Source organism: Vigna angularis, chromosome 8 (assembly GCF_016808095.1).
Source record: "Vigna angularis cultivar LongXiaoDou No.4 chromosome 8, ASM1680809v1, whole genome shotgun sequence".
In the NCBI taxonomy this organism is placed as follows: Eukaryota; Viridiplantae; Streptophyta; class Magnoliopsida; order Fabales; family Fabaceae; genus Vigna; species Vigna angularis.
The window spans coordinates 2,591,272-2,611,698 of record NC_068977.1 but is presented as its reverse complement, the minus strand read 5'-3'; the positions used below and the strand labels follow the sequence as shown (position 1 = coordinate 2,611,698).

The following is a 20,427-nucleotide window of genomic DNA, read 5'->3' as shown; positions in this document are numbered from 1 at the left end:
CATATCTCTGAGTAATAATGAACATTTTTGGTTTGAAAACTTCAATGGATCCAATCAAATATTAGGATCAATTTGGATCTTCGACAAGTTTGTGATTAATCGAGTTCTCTTTTTTATATAATAGTCACCTAACATGCAATCTTTTTGTGAATTCATGAGGTGTTGAGAGAGGTCTTGGTAGATACAATCTCAGTGTCTCTTTCACTACTGCTTGAAGGTACACTAACTTGTTCACATCTGACTCATTTATGAATCTCTCTTTTCCAGTTTGAGCGTTGATATCTTCTTTTACCTTTTTTAATATAAGAGGATTTTCCAATAAGAAACATATTACTCATTGTAAGAGTGGTTGTGCTTGTATAAGTGGTGTGAGACCTTGGAAAATTAACCCATAATTATCTGTCTAATCTGTCTTTAATGCACTGCTGAGTCACCTGGCTGCTTCCTTAAATGCACCGCGCCACACACTCAGTCTCATTAAAACGCACTCACACAATCTGACGCACGCCGGCCAAGTGTCACTTTGGAACCTTCTGAATCTGAAGTGGGGGTGCAGGTGTCAGCAGAAGAGCGCACGTCCGTTTTGGGGCATGGGCAACACAGAAAAATCGTTTTCTGAAAAACTCTGCTCATTCTCTGCATGCTCCTTCTTCTTCCTCAGAACTCAACCTCCATTTTTTCTCCACCTTCTCTCTAGAAAACATTCAACTTCTCTCTACTGTTACTCACCCATTTCTTCTCCTTTCAACATTCAGAACCGTAGGAACGTTCCCTGCACCGTGAGCTTCCATTTGAACCGAACAGTTTTCAGATCTGAAACGGGTAAGTTTCCCTTCAGTAGTTCGTTCTTAGGTTTTCTGAAAAACTAGGTCTTTGGCTGCATGCAAGTATTTAGTCTGAGTATATCGATTCTTCTTGTGGTTAGATTGATTGGAATAGTAAGCGATCGTTACTGCTAGAGAATGAACGTTGGACGAGTCTCCATTCTTTCGTATTAAACGTTGCAGTCATCAATCCGGGTAAGGGAAGCTTAGTAATTTAATTAATACTTGTGTGTTGTATGTAAGCATGATATGAACTGAATGTATGAGATGTATGCGGATTGTGTAGGCATGAACGAACGTTATTGTACTGGATGAATAGAGTATATGTTGGTTGAAATGTATGTTTATGGTTGATACGTATGAATATGAGATGAGCTATAAATTTGAGGTATGAATGATAAATGTGAATCATATAAAGTCTGGAAATTGAGATTGATATGAAGTATAAAGTATGAACTGATATGTTGAAAATTGTTAAATTGAACTAGATGAAAATCTGAAATATGAAGTCCTTGCTATGATAAAATACGTTCGTCATCGTACGGTCTTATACCGTTCGGTTTCTAATCAATTGCTTAAAAAGGAATTCTTTCATTTGGAAAGAATTCTGATCGAGAACGAACGACCAGTGAAGTGCTATGTTTGAGCGTTCGGCTCAACTTAGTCTTACCGTATTCTTCAAATTAAATAATAAAGTATTTCAATCGTCAGTCTTAAAATTTGTAATGCTCGGTCTTATACCAAGCGTTCGTCGTGAGAAGCGCTCGGTCTGATACTGAGCGTTCGTCTTAATTAATTATCGGTATTATATCTAGCGTTCGTCCTAAGTAGTGTTCGGTCTTATATCGAACGCTCGTCCTTACTTTGATTTCTAAACGAGCGTAAATAGCGTTCGTCCAAATTATTAGTAAATGTATATTATCACGTTCGGTCATTGACTGGCAGTCAATCCCTTTAAACAAGTCGTTCTCAGTATAGTTAATTATTTTCTCCTGTTGTGTCTTTATCCATTTGGATTCGACCTCGAGTCTTATACCTAAATTAATTCTGAACATTTATTTTATATCTCTAAGAGTCGGTTCATTCAACTGATTCGAGTAGCATTGACGTTCGTCATATAAGTATGTGTTGACCTATTCTGATTGACAACGAATCTTCTAAATATAGTCTTTAGCGTTCGTCTTCGTCCTTCAGAAGTATGAACGTTCGTTATTTTATACCTTTGAAACTAAAGATGAAAATGATGATAAATTATAAGACTTTGCAGTGCAAACACTATATTGAGTGATTATGAGTTTATGGAATTTGAACGAGCGTTCCAGGGAGGAATGACTCTTATATTTATTAAATATTAAATTTGGTAAAGTATGACTGTGGATAAGTTAAGACTCGTTGTCCATCCTGATGTTCCGTGAGTACTCATCCTCATGTAGAGGGGGTAGGTCATGTGTGGGAACGGCAGGAGGTCCTTAGTCCATAAGTTAACATGGGCGACGTAAGAACGGACTAACCTCGAGTGACAGCTGTGGAGTGTATTTCAGTTACTACATCACTCGGGTGCAAGGACGCTTGTAACTACACAGATTCATACAGTCCGGACGATCGGTCTAGTATATATATATATATATATATATATAGTTCTGATGATGTTTTATATGTTGAGTTATGTGCTTGTGTAGATTGAAATGTTATTGTATATGTTGATGTATAAATTAAATTACCTAAGCTTACCCTTTCGTTTTCCTTGTGTTGCCTGTTGTCGTTGTACGTTCGTCCTATCATTGCAATGATCATCCGTGTGGATGTGAGCAGATGGAGGTGCGTCACTTGAAGAAATGCTAGAAGAAGAAAATTTGGAAGACGCGAATCTGGTGGAAGTGGAAGTTAAAGCCGAGCCTTAGAGCGCTCGTTAAGTTTTAGATTAATAGACGTTCGTTTTGTTTTTTTTTTAACGTTCGATTAAGTTTTGTAAAACCGTTCGTCTTTGAACTCTTCGTTTTTGGTTGTAATTGTAATTATCCCCGTACTTAAGTCGTTCGACTTTTTGAACCTCGTTTGTTAATATAATTAATTCTAATTTATAGTTATTACTGTATTTTAGGATGTTACAAGTGGCATCCAAGAGAATGCCTGCAAATCAAGTGCAAGTTCTATAATTAAGAGAAATGCTAGGAAAACAAAAATTCTACTTGTAAATTAGTTTCTATTAATATTAAAATATAAGTAGCTAAAATTTTGGTAATGATATTAGAGATTAATTAACACTATAATTTATAAATCAATTATAAATTTTATTAATAATAGAGATTATGTTAGATATTGATAAATTTTATTTTCTAAAATAGTGTTTAAACTAGTCAATATAATAATTAATTATATTTATTTCTAAATTATTTGTTATTTAATTTCTTATAATGAATTAATTTTTTAAAGAAATTAATTTAAGTGATTTTTTGTTATTTAAGTTATTTAATTTTTAATTATTTGTTAGGATATTTTTCTGGAAGAAAAAATCTAATTAGAGTATTGATTCTCTAATTTTTCAATTTAATACTTTTAAATTGACATTTGTAAGACTTGGTTTATAAATTGAGTACCACTTGTACCATGTTATCTTAATAGATTTTTGTTTAGTAAAAAAAAATCATTCAGGAAAATTACATGTTAGAACATGAGTTTTTAGTTTAAGTTGGAGGTTTTATAAAAATGAAAAAGATAACCTATAGTAATTATAATATAGTCACTGGGTTTTAAATATATGTGGAGGATTTAAAAGGAAAATAATATTTGGTTGTAATGAAATCTTTTTATGCAAATTAAAAAATAATACTTCAATATATTAATATTTTAATAGTATTTGTTTAAAATATGATGCCGATTAAAAATAATACTCCAATATATTAATATTTTAATTATATTTGTTTAAAATAGGATGAGGAGCTGCATCTCCATTGTAGTCCGATCAGCCATCAATGTTTTTTAATTGTTTGTTGCCGTCGAAATTATCCCTTTCAACCAATTCATTAGAGGACATTTTCAAGACGTGTTGAGTAAGGGTTTTGAATTTTTAGAGAAACCATAAAAAAGAATTTAAAAACCCACCTTAATTATTTAATTCTAGTTAAAAAAACATGAAAATTGGAAAGCTGCAAAAAAAAAAACTTAAATAAAAAAGTTATTTGAATAATGAGTTAATTTAGACAGATTTTTCAGGGTTAGTCAATATTTCTTTTAAATTTTTATTTTAGTTTAAATAAATGAAATAAATATATCAAACCTTTAAAAAATTAAAATCAATTACTTTTATAATAATTAATTATTAAATTTTAATAAAAAAATATCCTATATGAAAAATAAAATTTGAATTTAAAATATACCAATAAATATTAAATTTCATTATTAAATTGGATCTTAATTCCAACAAAATTATCATTCATTTCTCAAATCTAACCGTTATTATGTATTTTATTAAATTTATTTATCTTTGTTTAGGTCTAGTTATCACTATTAGAGTTTAAACAAACAAAAATTAATAATTTATTATATTGTATATTTATGCAGATAAAATTTAATTTCAAAAGTTGAAAAAAAATTATAGAGTTTGTGATCCAATTCAAATCACATCCAAAACAAATCGTGAATGGCGCACGGTTTATCCAACACCCGCTTGTCTGGCGCCCTCACAACTGACTTAGAGAAATATCTACTAAACTTAATTAATTAAATAATGCATAAAATTCTCCTAAAAATAAGATTGAAATATATTTTTATTTAACTTATTTTACTTCTCCAACCAAATTGTTTGAGTCACAAAATTCCAACAATCTCCTTGTTCACTCAAAGTCAACATATACACTAAGTTTTTTTGTCCTTGACCTTATCATCTAAAGTTTCTTTACTTTTGGAAGTCCCGATCACAATTTCTTGCTTAGTCTTTACGTCCTTACAATATTTCACAATTTTCTCATCTACTTGTAGTTGTTCTTTTGGCTTTTCCGCATTTTCAGCTTTTGTTTTGGGAAGAGTTGTCCTATAATGCTTTTCTTCCTCTAATTTTTCTGGTTTAATTTGACTTTCACTAACTTTAATACCCACTAGCTCTATTTTCTTGTCATTCAGAGATGAAGTTCTTTTAGGTCCTCTAACATCCGTACGAACTGCAGCTTGTTTGTTGCTCTCCAAGATTTGTCTTTTGGAAAAGGCAACCTTGTTTGTTTTCCATATTACAAAGTTGCGCATACGGGTGATTTCTCTTCTAGTTTGGGAAGCCCTTGTATCCGCATATTGTCTTCAACCTTGTGCACAACAAACTGCTCTTTATCAATCAAATTCAAAGCAAAACTCTTGTCTTTCATTCAAACTCTGAATAATTCTTTATTATCTGAATCTTTAATCATGCATGTTTTATCTTCAAATAGAACTTTATAGCCTTTCTCTAGAAGTTGGCCAACACTCAACAAGTTTTGGTCAATTTCAAGAACATATAGAACATCAGTAATTAATTTCAAACCTGTGCAACCTTTGATCGCGATGGTTCCTTTGCCCTTCACTACTATTTTTGCTCCGTTTCCAATTCTGACATTTGTGTAGTAGGTTGCATCAAGATCTTTGAATAATTCTTAATCATAAGTGTCAACACCCAATTTCGTCCGGGTAAATATAATTCATCACAAAAATAAATAAAAAAAAACATAAAAAAAACAAAATGAAAAATACTATTTATTTTACTTTTTGCACCCCCAAATTTTCTTTTAAACACTTAATCCAATGGCCCAAAATAATCTCACTTTTTTACTTCCTCACCACCCATATTTTCTTATCACACCCCATTCTCCACATCACCATCCACCTCACCCTCCACATCATCTACCTTTTTCATTTACTTTTTCCACATCATTTTCATATTAATTTTATATATCAACTTTTCTAATTATTCCACTTACATTTTTTAATTATATATTCTCCATCAACATTTTTTATCCATTTTTCTCCACCTTATTTTTCCACCCACTTTTTATATTATTTCTTTCACTTATTTTCCACATTAACTTTTACTCTTCACTATATTTTATTTCACCTAATTTCTTCACCAACTTTTTATATTATTTCTTCCACTTAATTTCCACACCTAATTTCTCCACCAACTTTTTATATTATTTTTTTCACTTATTTTCCACATTAACTTTTACTATTCACTATCATCATGCGAAGCCGAATATATTGCTTTAGCTGAGACCACATGTTAGTGTGCTTGGCTAGAGACAATTCTGGATGAGTTGAAGATTGAATGTTGTAAGCCAATACAACTATTGATAGATTGTATGTCAAGTTTAATCAGGTAATAACCTACTCTTAGTTAAGCAGGTATGTTAAGTTTAGTCAGGTTATGAAGTTAGTTAATTTAAATTGATCTTTAAATATATCTACAAAGTTAAAAATTCACATAATATGTACATCTATAACTAGGGATGACAACGGGTCGGGCACGGATAGTGCCTATCCGCAACCCGACCCACATGCAAAAAACCGTACCCGCAACTCGACCCGCTAGCTGCTGGATATCCGCATAAAAAAAATCCACGGATTTTTTTCAACCCGCGAATACCCGTTGGATACCCATTTTCAACCCACAAATATTTAAAAAATATATTTTGTGAATTTTTAAATAAGGTTTAAATTAAATTACAAGTTAAAGAGAACAATTTAATATATTTGCTACATATTAAAAAGACACAATATAGTTTTTAAACAAGTTAAAGAAAACAAATACATAACAAATTTTGAAAGAAAAAAAAGATGAGGAAGAAACACCAACTGAAGTCTCAATTTAGTCACATGATTAACCCACAAATACCTATCAATGTATGAAATAGAGAGATAAAGAATTTCCGAGCGAACGCAAACAGGAACCCTAAACCCAAATTTCGGAAACGAACGCAATCACAGAAATCTCCAAATCACGATAACCACCAGGGTCTTCAAAAATCCAATCTACATCAATGAACTAAAATCCAAAAAAACTCAACACTCATTCGAATCATAACCCCAAAATCGCGTCACCAATCAACAGGGAAGAAATCAAGAAATGAACTCCAAAACGTGAATCAAAACGTACAAAAGAAACCCCCAAAATCAGAAAACAAATAAAACCCTAATTTCAAATCCCAAATTGAAGCAGAACCCCAATCAGAACCAAGAGAGAGAGAGAGGAAGAGGGAATGAAGCCTACTCCCTGCGCGAGCTGAACTAGAAGGAAGAAGAAAAGAGTCCTCCGTTAAGAGAGAATTTTCTAATGGGATTATATGTATATGTTTGATATCTCTATTAGGGTTAGCACAAAAGTAATGTAACCCCTTTTTTTCTTTTCTTCTTTAAAAAAAAGGTAATTGAAAGAAATCCTAAGTCATTGTTATTAAAATTTCCCCTTTTTTAAGAGTAATAAAAGAAATTTAATTTTAAAAAATATTAATTTTTTTTTCGGGTAATGGGTATCTGCGGGTTGGATAGTATAATACCCGCATCCGACCCGTCTAGAAGCGGGTATTAAAATACCTGCTACCCGTTACCCGCGGATAATAAATATCCGCGGATAGTAACTATCCGTCACGAGTTATATCCGCGGACGTGAATTTTTTTGCCATCGCTATCTATAACTCAAAATAAGCATAACAATGGTATTATTTACTAAAATAAATTTATGTATAATTCAACATAAATAATTGTTTTTTCACTACAAGAATACACTAAATTAGCGGTGAAAAGATAGTGTTGATCTCCACTATGATGCTATTAGCGTCTTGATTAGCATCGACTAGACGATGCTTACTTGAGATTATTAAACTGAAAATAATATAAACATAAATTAGTTATTATGCAAGAGTCAACAAATATAATTTTGTCTCTATTAGCGTGCCTAAACGATACTAAACTTGATATTATAAAACTAATAATAATATAAAAATATATTAGTTATTACATGAGGATGAGCAAAATATATTTTATTCTCAAAACATTGGTTAGCCTACGCTAACTTGATATTATATTTTATCCCATTAAGATTGGTTATTCTACAACAATAAACAAAACACTACTTCTACACGTTCTTACCTTGTACTTAGGGCAGCTCCAGAATTGCTTCCCTCTGTTCTTAGCAGTTCTAGCTGTTCTTACCATTATTTTCTCTCCACAGAGGCAAAGGAGTGATATACCATCAATGGTAGATACTCCACCACCACGAAAAATGACATCACAGTTTTGATTCCGCCACCCATTGCATGTCGAAGATGAACAAGAATGCGACTTCTGCACTTCATTATCCATCACTTCGAATCGAACAAAGAACGCGCACCCTCCCACTTCCAACTACATAATCTTCACCCACGAACACCGGCGCTTCGAATCCAAGAAAGAATGGGATTTTTTCCCTCACGCGAACCCTAGTAGTAAGAACCCCCAATTTCTTTCCCCAATCTCAGTTGCATTCCTCAATTAAAACGTCTTGCCCTTTATCGCGATTTTTGGCCTCTCACGCGAACCCTAATAATAAAAACCCTCAATTTCTTTCCCCAATCTCAGTTGCATTCCTCAATTAAAACGTCTTGCCCTTTAATTTTTTCAAATTTCCTAGTTTGCCCTTACCCAAAACTTAATATACATCTGTGCATACCAATTATTTAATACAAAAATCGTTTTAAATGCCACGTCTGATTAGTAATTGCACTGAACCATGCCACGTAACCAATACTATAACGGCCGTTTGTCCAATTTAACGGCAGGCCTGTAATTGATTCAATTTTACAAAAACAAGGACTCAATTGATACGTCGAAAAGAAAGAGGACCTATTTGAAATTCATGACCAAAATAGGGACCTACGGATACATTAAACCAAAATACAATTTACCTGTATATTATTACATACGGATTTGGATTCATAGGTAAATAATATGTTGCATATGAATTTTACCTACGAATGTTGGAAATTGCTTTACATACAAATTATTATGTAAGTAGTGGGGGAAAAATTTATATATAAATATTCTGTATGGAAAATTAATATGTAATGTTGTAGCGAGAATTTTGCTAAGGATTATAAAGATAAATCCATACGTAAAACCCTAGAAAAAATTGACCTATTAAATTTCAAAATAATAATAATTAAAAATAAAACTAAAGCTTTTGACTAAGCACTCACACAATATATTTCTCACTCACACGCGATTCTCCCCTCTAATACAAAAAGTCACACCCAGTTTGAATTCCCAGTAAATAAGTCTATTTAAAATTTCATTTTACAGTTAGGGAATTATTTCAAATATTATTTTGAGAAAAATTTCAGTTATATATATATAAGTATTTTATTTTGTAGATAGAGATGAGAAAATTTGTTTGCAGTGATACTTTATAAACATCAACTCAAACCAAGAAATATTATTTGCACTTCTGTTAAAATCTATTCGATTTTCTGTTTAATTTTGCTTTATATATTGATAATCGTGATCATGAACTATTTTTACGAATGTAGTTTAATATCACTTTATTCATATTTTATAACAATTCTATCATTTTAATTCCTGATCATTTCTTACTTAATTTTCTTCTCTTCATTAACAATAATTTTTTAAAATTATAAAATTTTTAATGCAGCTTATTATCATTGATATTCTATTCCCATTTTGATATCACGGATGAAATTAATTTTTCATATTTTACCAAATGTTATTTTTAAAAATCAAAGTAAAAATACTTTTAATAAATTCAAATATCTTTAAAGGCTATTGTAGCAACTGGTGGTAGCTGTCCAATTTATTATCGGATCATGTTAATAATTTTTTTTAATAATTTTTTGACAATAGACTACGTATTATTATTTTATTAATTCGTTAATATATTTGAAACGGACTAATACAAATTATTATATAAATTATAAAAAAATTTTCAAAAAATTGTTAAAAAAACATTTTTCTTTGTCGTCAGAAGAAGTTAAGTAATGAAGCAATGACAAAAAAAAAAAAGGAAGCAGGCAGCCAAAACTGAGTATGAAACACTATTGCAAGGAAACAATAAAATGAAATCAAAGGGTTACATTGTTTGATGGCAACTAAATGAATGCCACATTCATCTAGCTAGGAACAAAACTATCACATTCTTACATAACACTTTCAAAGGAAAACTCGATTTAATAAACTTAAAATAGACCATAAACTATCACTCTATTGGACAACATAAAATAACTAAGCACAATCAGATCACTACTAACATAATTTAGAACATGCACACTACTAACATAAGGATTACAAAGATTCATAATAGTTTGGAGGTAGGCGTGGCTTAACCAAAACCTCCAGTGGAGTAGCTCTCGTATTGACAAATCCAAACAACTCAGTCATATCAACAGGTTCAGTCGAAGGATTTGAGATGTCAAAGGAATGCAACATATTAGCCAAAGTGAAATGAAGCACGTTTAAGCCAAGGGACATTCCAGCACACATTCTTCTCCCACTTCCAAAGGGTAACAACTCAAAATGTCGACCTTTCAGATCCACATGTTGGTGAGTGGTGAGGAACCTTTCTGGTTTGAATTCTAAAGGATCTGACCAAACACTAGGGTCTCTGTGGATCTTCCACAGGTTATGCATTAGTCGAGTTCCCTTTTTTATGTGGTAGCCACCTAAGATGCAGTTTTCTATGAATACACGAGGTGATGAAAGAGGTGCTGGTGGATACAATCTTAATGTCTCTTTCACTATGGCTTGAAGATACACAAGTTTGCTTATGTCTGATTCTCTTATGTATCCATCTTTCCCAATTTGCATGTCTATTTCTTCTTTAGCCTTTTCCATTGCAAGAGGATTTCGTACTAGCAGACTAAGTGCCCATGTAAGAGTAACAGCAGTTGAATCAGTTCCACCCAAAATCAATTCCTGCAAATATGTTCAAGCTTCACCAAGAATTCTTCGAACAAAAACAGGAAATAAACTGGAAATACTATTCAATATTTGACAGAATACAATTTTGCTTCCATGTCCATGTTCATAGCATTTTAGTAAATGGCTCATTACTATACTTACCAGGGTAGTGGCTTTGCAAATGGTATCAGCATCAAACCCATGAATCGGAGCCCCATTAAGTGCTGAAATCATCACATCCATGAAGTCTTGATCGCCCTTAACCTTTTCACCCAAACCCTTCTTCTCACGGTGCTCCTCCAACCACTCACTCAACAACGTGTCCATTTCCTTAGCCGTTGCTTTCATGGCCTTCTCATGGCCCCCCAGATCCAACCACCTCAAGCAAGGAACCCCATCAGCCACAGTGAAAGTGCCCATCAAATTCATGAACTCATCTAAATTCTTCATAAACCTTTCTGCCTTCTCCTTGCCCTCCACATGCGCCACACCAAAGTACCTCTTCCCCACCACCATCCTCACTATTATATTGAAAGTCAAATGTTCAAACCACTCTTTCATGTCCACCAAAGTAGCAGCACCATAACTAGATTCATTCTCCTTCTTGTTGTTTACACTAGTATTGCATAAATCGCATAGCTCTTTGAATGAGGTTTGAATCTCTGAGATACGAATGTGGCTGAGTTGCTCTATTCTGCGGTTGGAGAGAAACTCTTTAGTCACAATCTTTCGAAGCTCTCGCCAATAGGGTCCGTATGGAGCCAACCCTACGAAGGCTTGGTTGTAGGACATGACTTCCACAGCAACGAGTTTAGGGCGTGATGAAACGGCAAGGTCGTTTGTGGTGAAGAGTTCCTTGGACATTTCCCAGTTGCTGAGCACCAAAGCATCTTTCAGACCGAGTTTGATGGTGAACAAGGGTCCATACTTGTCAGCCAAAGCAGCCAAAGTTCTATGGGGTGTTTTTGAACCATTTAACAGTGAAAGATGACCAAGTATTGGCCATGCACCTTTCACTATAGGAGCCCGTTTCTCAGAAGAAATTCTACGATATAGATAGAAAAATAACAAGATTAGAGAAAGAAACGATGCAATAAGAGTGGTGGTGTTTAAGGTTAAGCAATTTAGGAGAAAGTCCATTTTTGCTTGTTAAGGTGGAATGTCTTGAAACTGTTTTTCTTTCTGCTTTTATAGGGAAAGCATGGGTCTAACCTTTCTGCATGGCCACATGTTTGACCAATATGGCGTCATTTTTTGTTTATAATAATGAATGGAAGCTTGTGTGGAATAGTCAAAATTTTTGTAATGTTGTGTATGAAATATAAGATATTCTACTATAGCAACTTTTTGTTACGTGATCTGCAAGTATTATAATATATTAGTCGATAGTTCTGCATAATAGAGACAAAACTTGGAGACGAAACAAGGGTTATTATGAATACTTCAAATATTGATTTTTTTTTTTAAAAATACATTTTTTTTAATTTATAAATAACTTTTTATATTACTGTAATATTTTTTGTTTTTGTTCCTACAAAATTAAAATTCAGTATTTCTATTCTTATAACATTTATTTTTACTGTACATAAAACTTATTTTAGGAAACTCCGAAAGTTTTACATTGACCAAACCCACCTACTAGTTTATTTTAAGGTGGCTGAAGCGAATAATTGGACAACCTTGGTGACCAAGGATAGTTGACCAGGAAGGATAAAAGTGTAGCAGTGAGACATTGACTCATGTGACCAATAACAAGACCAACGCATTCATGCATCTTTCACATTGAATATAACTAATTATAATCAAACAGAAAGAAAGAAAAGGAAAAGGAAAGAGTAGAAAATTGTTATAATTAATTTTAGTAGAAAGATGAAAAATAAATTTTCTATGCTTTTTGAAAAATACAATTTGAAATATATTAAAAAGTTTCTAATTACGTATTTTAGAAACATTATGAAAAAATATATACTTATAAATATTACATTGACCGAAGAACGTGATTGAAAAATAGGAGATAAAAACGTAATAATAATAATGAGAGAACAAAAATTATATTCGTTGAACCTAAACTCTACTAAATTTCGTTTAAATAATCAAAATAATTATAAAATAGTTTAAGTTATTTATAAAAATAATCACTATGATATATTGACACAAATTGTGCCCAAATATTAACAGGGACATTAATAATATGCCAATTTAATTATATTAATATTTAAAAGTTAATTTGATATTTTTTTTACGTTATATATCTTATAGTACTGAATTGTAATTGGGATATATATACGGAAAAAAATGAAATAGTAAAAATTGATAAGCATCACCGTTTTTTGCTATGTATACTTTTAAACTCGCACAATAGACCTTTTTTTACACAAAACCGTTGTCTATTCAGACACGGTGGCAGTTTCGTAATTAACGAAACCTTATAAGCCTCGGTTCAGACGAGACCGGTGCCAAAAAGAGATCTCACTTCGGTTGTGAAGGCAACCGGTGCCTAATTATCAGTGTCTGACGTAGTTTCTGACGCGGTTAAGAGAAACCCGAGGTGAAAGAACTATACGACATTGGTTGGTAGGAAGGACCGAGGCATAAGCCTCTACTACCTCAGACCCGAGGCATATAAGCCTCTCTTTTTTTTCCCAAAATTTTCCCCAAGTTAACCTAGCTCCCTCCGCACTCTCGCCTCCCCTGGCTCTCCCTCCCTCCCTCCCCTGGCTCTCGCCTCCCCTCCCCTCCCCTCGCTCTCGCCTCCCTTGGCTCTCGCCTCCCTCCCCAGGCTCTCGCCACCTCTCGCTCTTGGATTCTTCTCTCCCTCCATTCCATTGCCGCTTCTTCCTTACCCCCGCGAACCTCCCACAACTAAACCACACCACGCCACTGCCAGCCCCAGATCTACCACCGTTTCCGTAAAGAGCACGCGATGAAGAGGAAGGAGAGGCATCGCGTAGTCGGCGGCGGCGGAGGAAGAGCAGCGCGCGACAGAGGAGTGGACAATCTCCGATGAGATGCGGCGGCTGGAGGAGAATATCGGCATGGCGGTGGCGGATGCGGAGGGCGCGGGGGCGAATGCGGAGGGCGCGGAGGCGAATGCAGAGGATGTGGCGGAGGAGGAGGAGAAGCGGCAGAGGAAGCGGTGATGGCGGAGGCGGAGGCGGAGGCGGCGATTGAGGTGGCGGAGGCGAATCCAGAAGCTTTTTTCTCCAGATTTCATTTCTTTTTGTTTTGAATTGAATTGAATCTGAGTTCACACCGAAGATTTGATTTTGTTTTGATTTGTTTGGTTCCTTTGTTAAATTGAATTTGACTTTACTTGTTAAATTGATTTGTTGAATTGAATCTGAGAAGGATCCTTTGTACCAAAAAATTTGTTTTATCTGCCATTGAAGCGTGATTTAAGCGTGTTTGGTCTGGTTTGTTTGTGAAATTTTTTTGTCAAGAAGCTTGAGCAAAGACATAAAAGAAGCTTGAGGCACCAAAATGATACGAGTGGCTAAAGAAGAAGAAAAAAAAATAAAAAAAAAGGACCTTACTGCCTCGGTTCAGGCTCCAACCGAGGCAGTAAAGGGAGTGAAACGATTTCGGTTATTAGAACCGAGGCCTAATCGTATCATTATATGTCCCGTTTCAAAACCGAGACATAAAGTCCACCGCTTTTTACCTCGCCCGAATATGCCTCGATTCAGGAACCGGTGTCTATCAGCGAAAATAATCGCTATTATTTCCCTTAACTGTACTAGTGATTAACCTCTCTTTTTTAATTGTTCAAACTCTTGTTCATAAGTACCGTTTGAGAATTTAGCTAAGTTGCTCAAAGTCAAAACTACTGTCGAAATAATGTAAACAAATTTATTCGTATTGATGTTGGTTGTGTTAAATTCTCTTTAAATTCACAAGGGAAGTAGGAGATAATATGATCTTACAAGGAAGTAACTAATCATATAATAAAACCAGATGCACACAAAACTGAAAATCTTTATCTTTCACTCACTTCCACTGATAGAAATTCCATGATCTGTAACAATGTTGCATGACAAATTTAAGATTACAAAGTGTAGTTTTAACTAATTTATTAGAACAGATAATAACACTGCTACCACATCACATGGATTCATAATAGTTTGAGGACAAACGTGGTTTAACAAGAATCTCAAGTGGAGTAGCTTTTTCATTGGTCATTCCAAGGGCTTCTCTCATATCAATAGTTTCATTAGGTTTATTAAATATTTCAAAAGAATGTAAGAAATTAGCTAGAGTTAAATGAATCATGTTAAGACCAAAGGATATTCCTGGACATATTCTTCTGCCACTTCCAAACGGTAGCAACTCAAAATTTTGACCTTTAACATCAACATCTCTGTGAGTAGTAATAAATCTTTCTGGTTTGAATTTCAATGGATCCAACCAAATATTAGGATCAGTTTGGATCTTCCACAAGTTTGTGATTAATCGAGTTCCCTTTTTTATGTGATATCCACCTAACATGCAATCTTCTGTGAATTCACGAGGTGCTGAAAGAGGTCCTGGTGGATACAATCTCAGTGTCTCTTTCACTACTGCTTGAAGGTATACTAACTTATTCACATCTGACTCACTTATGAATCTCTCTTTCCCAATGTGAGTGCTAATCTCTTCTTTTACCTTTTCTAATATAAGAGGATTTTTCAACAAGAAACATATCACCCATGTAAGAGTGACAGTGCTTGTATCCGTGGCACCCAAAATCAGTGCCTGCAGATATCAAATGCAAATTCTATAATTAAGAAAGATGTTAGGCAAACAAAAATTTTACTTATAAATTAGTTTCTATTAATATTAATAATATAAGTAGCTAAAATTTTGGTAATAATATAAATTAGTTTCTAATTGGAGTATTGATTCTATTTAGCACTTTTAAATTAATTGACATTTTGTAAGACTTGGTTTATAAATTTGAATACCACTGGTACCATGTTATCTTAATAGATTTTTGTTTAGTAAAAGAAATCATTCAGTAAAATTACATGTAAGAAACTAATGAGCTTTCAGTTAAAGTTGGAGTTTTTATAAAAATGAAAAAGATACCCATAGATAAACCTAGAGTAATTATCATATAGTTACTGACTTTTACATGTAAGAAACTAATGAGATTTCAGTTAAAGTTGGAGTTTTTATAAAAATGAAAATGATACCCATAGATATAAACCTATAGTAATTATCATATAGCTACTTACTTTTAAACATGCCGAGGATGTTAAAGGAAAATAATATTTGGTAGTGTAATGAAATGTACGGATTAAATATACGGAGGATTTGAAAGAAAAATAATATATAGTTGATACTTTAATATATTAATGTTTTAATTATATTTGTTTATACATTTTAATAATATTATTATATTGTTAGAATAGATTATAAAGAATTTTGTTTTATAAGGCGCGCGTAAAGTATAATTTTTCTTTAAATGAACCAGAAACAGATTAAAGAAGCAATAAGAAGACCAAATTTAAGCATATACAATCCATGAAAAATTGTTATATGCAACACACATACCAATGTTGTGGCTTTGTTTATAGTAGCAGCATCGAAGCCATCGATGGTGGCACCTTCAAGAACTGAAAGCATCGTATCCATGAAGTCTTGGTCGTCACTTTCAACACCCTTTTCACCAAATAAAGCCCTCTTCTTGCTGTGCTCCACCAACCACTCATCTAAGATCACATCCAATTCTCTGGCAGTTTCTTTCATGGCTTTCACTCCCAAATTCATCCACCTCAGAACAGGAACAGCATCAGCCACCGTGCACACTCCCAACATCTGCATGAACTCCCTCAAAGCCTTCACACACTTTTCTGCATCTTTCTCACTAACCACTGCGGTTTTACCTATTGCCAAAACAAATCTCTCTTCAATATATCTTTAAATTCAAACAACAAAAATGGAAAGAACATTCTTTTAATCACACTTTATAAGGTTTTCTGAGATGCAAGATCAGAAGAGAGAGCTTCTAATGCTTGTTTTTAGACAGAAAGATTTTACCAAATAATCGCTTCCCAGCCATGGTTTGGAAAACTATATTGAACACCAACTCTGTGAACCACTGCTTCATCTCCACCACCACACACTCATCACTCCCCTTCTTCTCCGACCAAACATGAAACAGCTCTTTAACAGAACTTCGAATCTCAGAAACCCTAACGCGGCTTAGAAGCTCCGTTTTGCGGTCGGAGAGGAACATGGTCACAATCTTCCGTATCTCACGCCAGTAAGGACCATAGGGTGCGAACCCAAAACTTGCTTGGTTGTACGCAACGTGTTCAATGGCCACGAGCTTGGAGCGAGAGGAGACGACGACGTCGTTTGTGGTGTAACATTCTTTCGTCATTTTCCAGTTGCTGAGAACCAAAGCGCGTCTAGAACCGAGCTTGATGGTGAAGAGGGGTCCATATTTGTCAGCCATGGCTGCCAACGTCTTGTGGGGTGTTGGTGAGCCCCCGAGAAGCATGAGATGGCCGAGTATGGGCCATGCACCTGAGGCCATTGGAGGTTCTGGCAGATTACTACCGGCTTTGGAGGGACGAAAGAGAAATAGAGAGAAAGATAACAGTAATGTTAGAGAAAAGAGAGCAAGTGCAGTGGTGTTTAGGTTACTCACAAGGAACAAATCCATTTTGCTAGGGTTGATGGAGGAATGATACAAATGTTTATATGTGTTTATATGTTGCTTATATGTATTTTTAACTTAATCAAAGAGTATCTAAATTAAGGGATACCAAAACTTCTTTTACTTTTTAAGATTCATTTCGTTTCTTATTATAAATTTGTATAAATTTGTGTTAAGAAGTGAATTTTAAAACTAACTCAATCTTATAAAATCGGTTTGTAAAGTGAGGTTTGTATTCACTTATATATTATTAAATCGGCCTTATCCCTAATAGATGTAGAACTTCCAATTATCCCTAATCAATGTAAGACTTTCAATACAATCTTTCACGCGGAGGTATATACATTTTGAGTGTGAGACTCAACCCCAAATAAAATTGCATCCACTTATATATTATAAATCGACCTTATCCTTAGTCGACGTGGAACTTTTAACCGTTTGATTCAATTTAATAAATGATGATGTTACATTTTAAAAATAACTAAATGAAAAATATAAAGGGGTAAAAAAAATAGTAATTCATTGGAAATTATTGTCATATAAGAGACGTTTAATCCATGACACTTGCACTACTGTAATAAGAATGTCACTTTTGGTGTTTGTTCAGCAAAACTGGCACACTTGGAAGGATAAGACGTCTAGCACAACTGAACAATTCAAAACAGACAAATAGAGAAAGAGAAAGAGTTGTTCTATGCTTATTTTAAGGTCAGATATACGAAAATAGTTAAGTCGGCTGAGAATAAAATGAAATGGTTACAATCTGCACATTTGTTTAATATTTTCAAACATCTGCCCCATCCCATAAAAAACCGTTATGTTTGGTATAGCTAGTCATAGATTCCAAGTACAGGATTGAACTAATTACTTAATTAAAAGTTTTAAAATTTTGCGAGCAAACTTTATTTTGTCCAGGGATCGATATTAAAGAAAGGAAAATTAATATTTATTATTAAATAGATTCTGTTATCGTTAATTAAATAATTTGATACTAACATAAATATCCATTTATTACATTAAATGTTACTTTATACTAAACTTACTTTAAAAATATCTAAACAATTTTAAAATAATTTTAATTTTTTAACTTTTAAAATTATATTAGAGTTGGCTAAATTTATTCAAATAACACCACAATTTCATCTATAATAATATACGTAATAGTTAATTTGATATTTTGGTAAACTTATTAAAAGTTTTAATAAGATTGGAATTCAACTTACTTCTTCATCAGAAGCTAATTTCTTCTTGTTATGGACGTATTCAGCGCGTCAATTTTGTTATATTTGGTGTAGCTAGTTATAGATTCCAAGTACAGTAGTTATAGATTCCAACAAGTTTGACCTAATTATTTAGTTAAAAGTTTTAAATTTTGACAGGAAATTTGATTTGGTCCAGAGTGATATTAAAAAGGGAAAATTAATTACTGCATTGAGCTTTTGCAAGCAAATCAAGGAAGACAGTTAGGTTTGAGATTTTCATTTCCTATTTCCTCTTTACATAGAAATTGTGTTCTACAGTTAAACAAAGTTATTTTATATATTTTTTATCAAACACCATCCATCCAAGATATTCCTTTTAATTCAAAATCGTAAAACCATGAATTTTATTCTTTAATTTACGTTAAATATAAGAATCAGCCTCATATTTAAAATTTCAACCGTTATATTATAATTTAACCAATTACATAATACTTGGTAAATCTTATTATAACAAGGAAATTTTGATCACAAGCGTAGTTGGTGGCTTATTTAATTGTTGCTTAATAGTAGTACATGCAACTGGTTTCAGCATCTATGAGATTAATTACTTGACACACCTTGGCCAAACACATGCTACACTCGACGATTATTCGACACTTATTATCAAGTTCTAGTTCTTAAAACCCATATAGATTGTTTAAACCTTCCCTGTCATCTTGTCTTGTATTCCGTCTTACCCCTGAATATGTGGGTGCCATAATCGCGTTAGGATCGTTACTGTGTCCAAGCCCCAGATTGTGACCAAGTTCATGCAAACAAACAGTTTCAACATCAATGGTTGGTGATGACCCTGTAGTGCTCCAGTTTTCATCTGCATCCATGTGCATTCTTCCATCATCTGGAGCAAAAGCGTGTGCCAGAACCCCACCTCGCCCATCAAATGGGTAAAAATCAAAGTGTAAGCCACGGTGGAAGCCAGCGACTATGTCAGATTGACCAGTGGTTTCAGTGAACGTGAAACTGTTGTTCTGTCCCCAGGTGTTAAAGGCATTCCTCAATGCTTGTTTAAAGTCATTCTGGCTGACGGAAACAGATGAAGGCATTCGAGTCACTCGATAGGTTAAGGTAAACTTGCTCCATTTTGGATTTCCTGGGAAGTAAGTGTAGTTTTGGGGGGGCGACGACGACGACAAACCATTAGGGTTAGGGTTAGGAGTGGCTGTGATATCAGGCAATCCACAACGTGGGAGGCTCATGGTTTCGATGGTTTGATCATCCACCACACCACTGGTGTGCAAGCCATGGAAAGCTTGGTACTGTTTCAGAGCAGATTCATCGTTTGCATCGAAGTTGTTGTCGGAAGATGATTTGTCGTTTACTTGGTAGCCTAAATTTTTGAGGTGGCTTCTGAGGATGCCTACGCCATCCGCGTTTTGTCCCCTACGAATGCCCCTCAGGTTTTGGAGAGTTCTTATAAATGGAATTGCACACTCGACAGAGGGAAAAGGATTCAACGCACAGAGTACGAGGAACAAGAGTAAAGGTTTTAGAGCAAGAGACATGGTTGGATAAAAAAAGAACTAGGGTTTCTAGTTTTCTAAATGTTTGATGTGTATTTTGGTGCATGGATGCATGGACATTTATAAAAGGAAGGGGAGTTGGGATATTCTAATTGGTGTGGTCAGATGCATATTAGAAAAGATTTTTTTTATGTAAAATTCAATGTACTTTAATTACTCTGTAAATTCAAAAGTCTTATAATCTTTTATTACCTTGGGTAACACCTAAAAATTTATTGGCTACATCTAGAGGGTTGATTTATAAACTTCAGAATTTTATAAACATATGTTTA

General features: G+C 33.9%; 3 protein-coding genes across 3 annotated transcripts; all 3 read right to left on the bottom strand.

The window, feature by feature from the left end:
* Window positions 1-9,855: 9,855 nt before the first annotated feature.
* On the bottom strand, window positions 9,856-11,906 carry LOC128193628 (cytochrome P450 82A3-like). The gene is made up of 2 exons (XM_052867587.1): window positions 10,893-11,906; window positions 9,856-10,745 (listed from the first exon to the last, which is right to left on the bottom strand). Exons 1-2 carry the CDS (start codon window positions 11,868-11,870, stop codon window positions 10,116-10,118), a joined length of 1,608 nt encoding a protein of 535 aa, XP_052723547.1. The 5' UTR covers window positions 11,871-11,906; the 3' UTR covers window positions 9,856-10,115.
* Window positions 11,907-14,831: 2,925 nt separating this feature from the next.
* LOC128193615 (cytochrome P450 82A3-like) lies at window positions 14,832-17,379 on the bottom strand. Its single transcript, XM_052867525.1, has 3 exons — window positions 16,749-17,379; window positions 16,263-16,594; window positions 14,832-15,461 (listed from the first exon to the last, which is right to left on the bottom strand). Exons 1-3 carry the CDS (start codon window positions 17,377-17,379, stop codon window positions 14,832-14,834), a joined length of 1,593 nt encoding a protein of 530 aa, XP_052723485.1.
* Window positions 17,380-19,252: 1,873 nt separating this feature from the next.
* LOC128193511 (uncharacterized) lies at window positions 19,253-20,137 on the bottom strand. Its single transcript, XM_052867123.1, has one exon. It carries the CDS (start codon window positions 20,135-20,137, stop codon window positions 19,253-19,255), a length of 885 nt encoding a protein of 294 aa, XP_052723083.1.
* Between the last annotated feature and the right edge of the window lie 290 nt (window positions 20,138-20,427).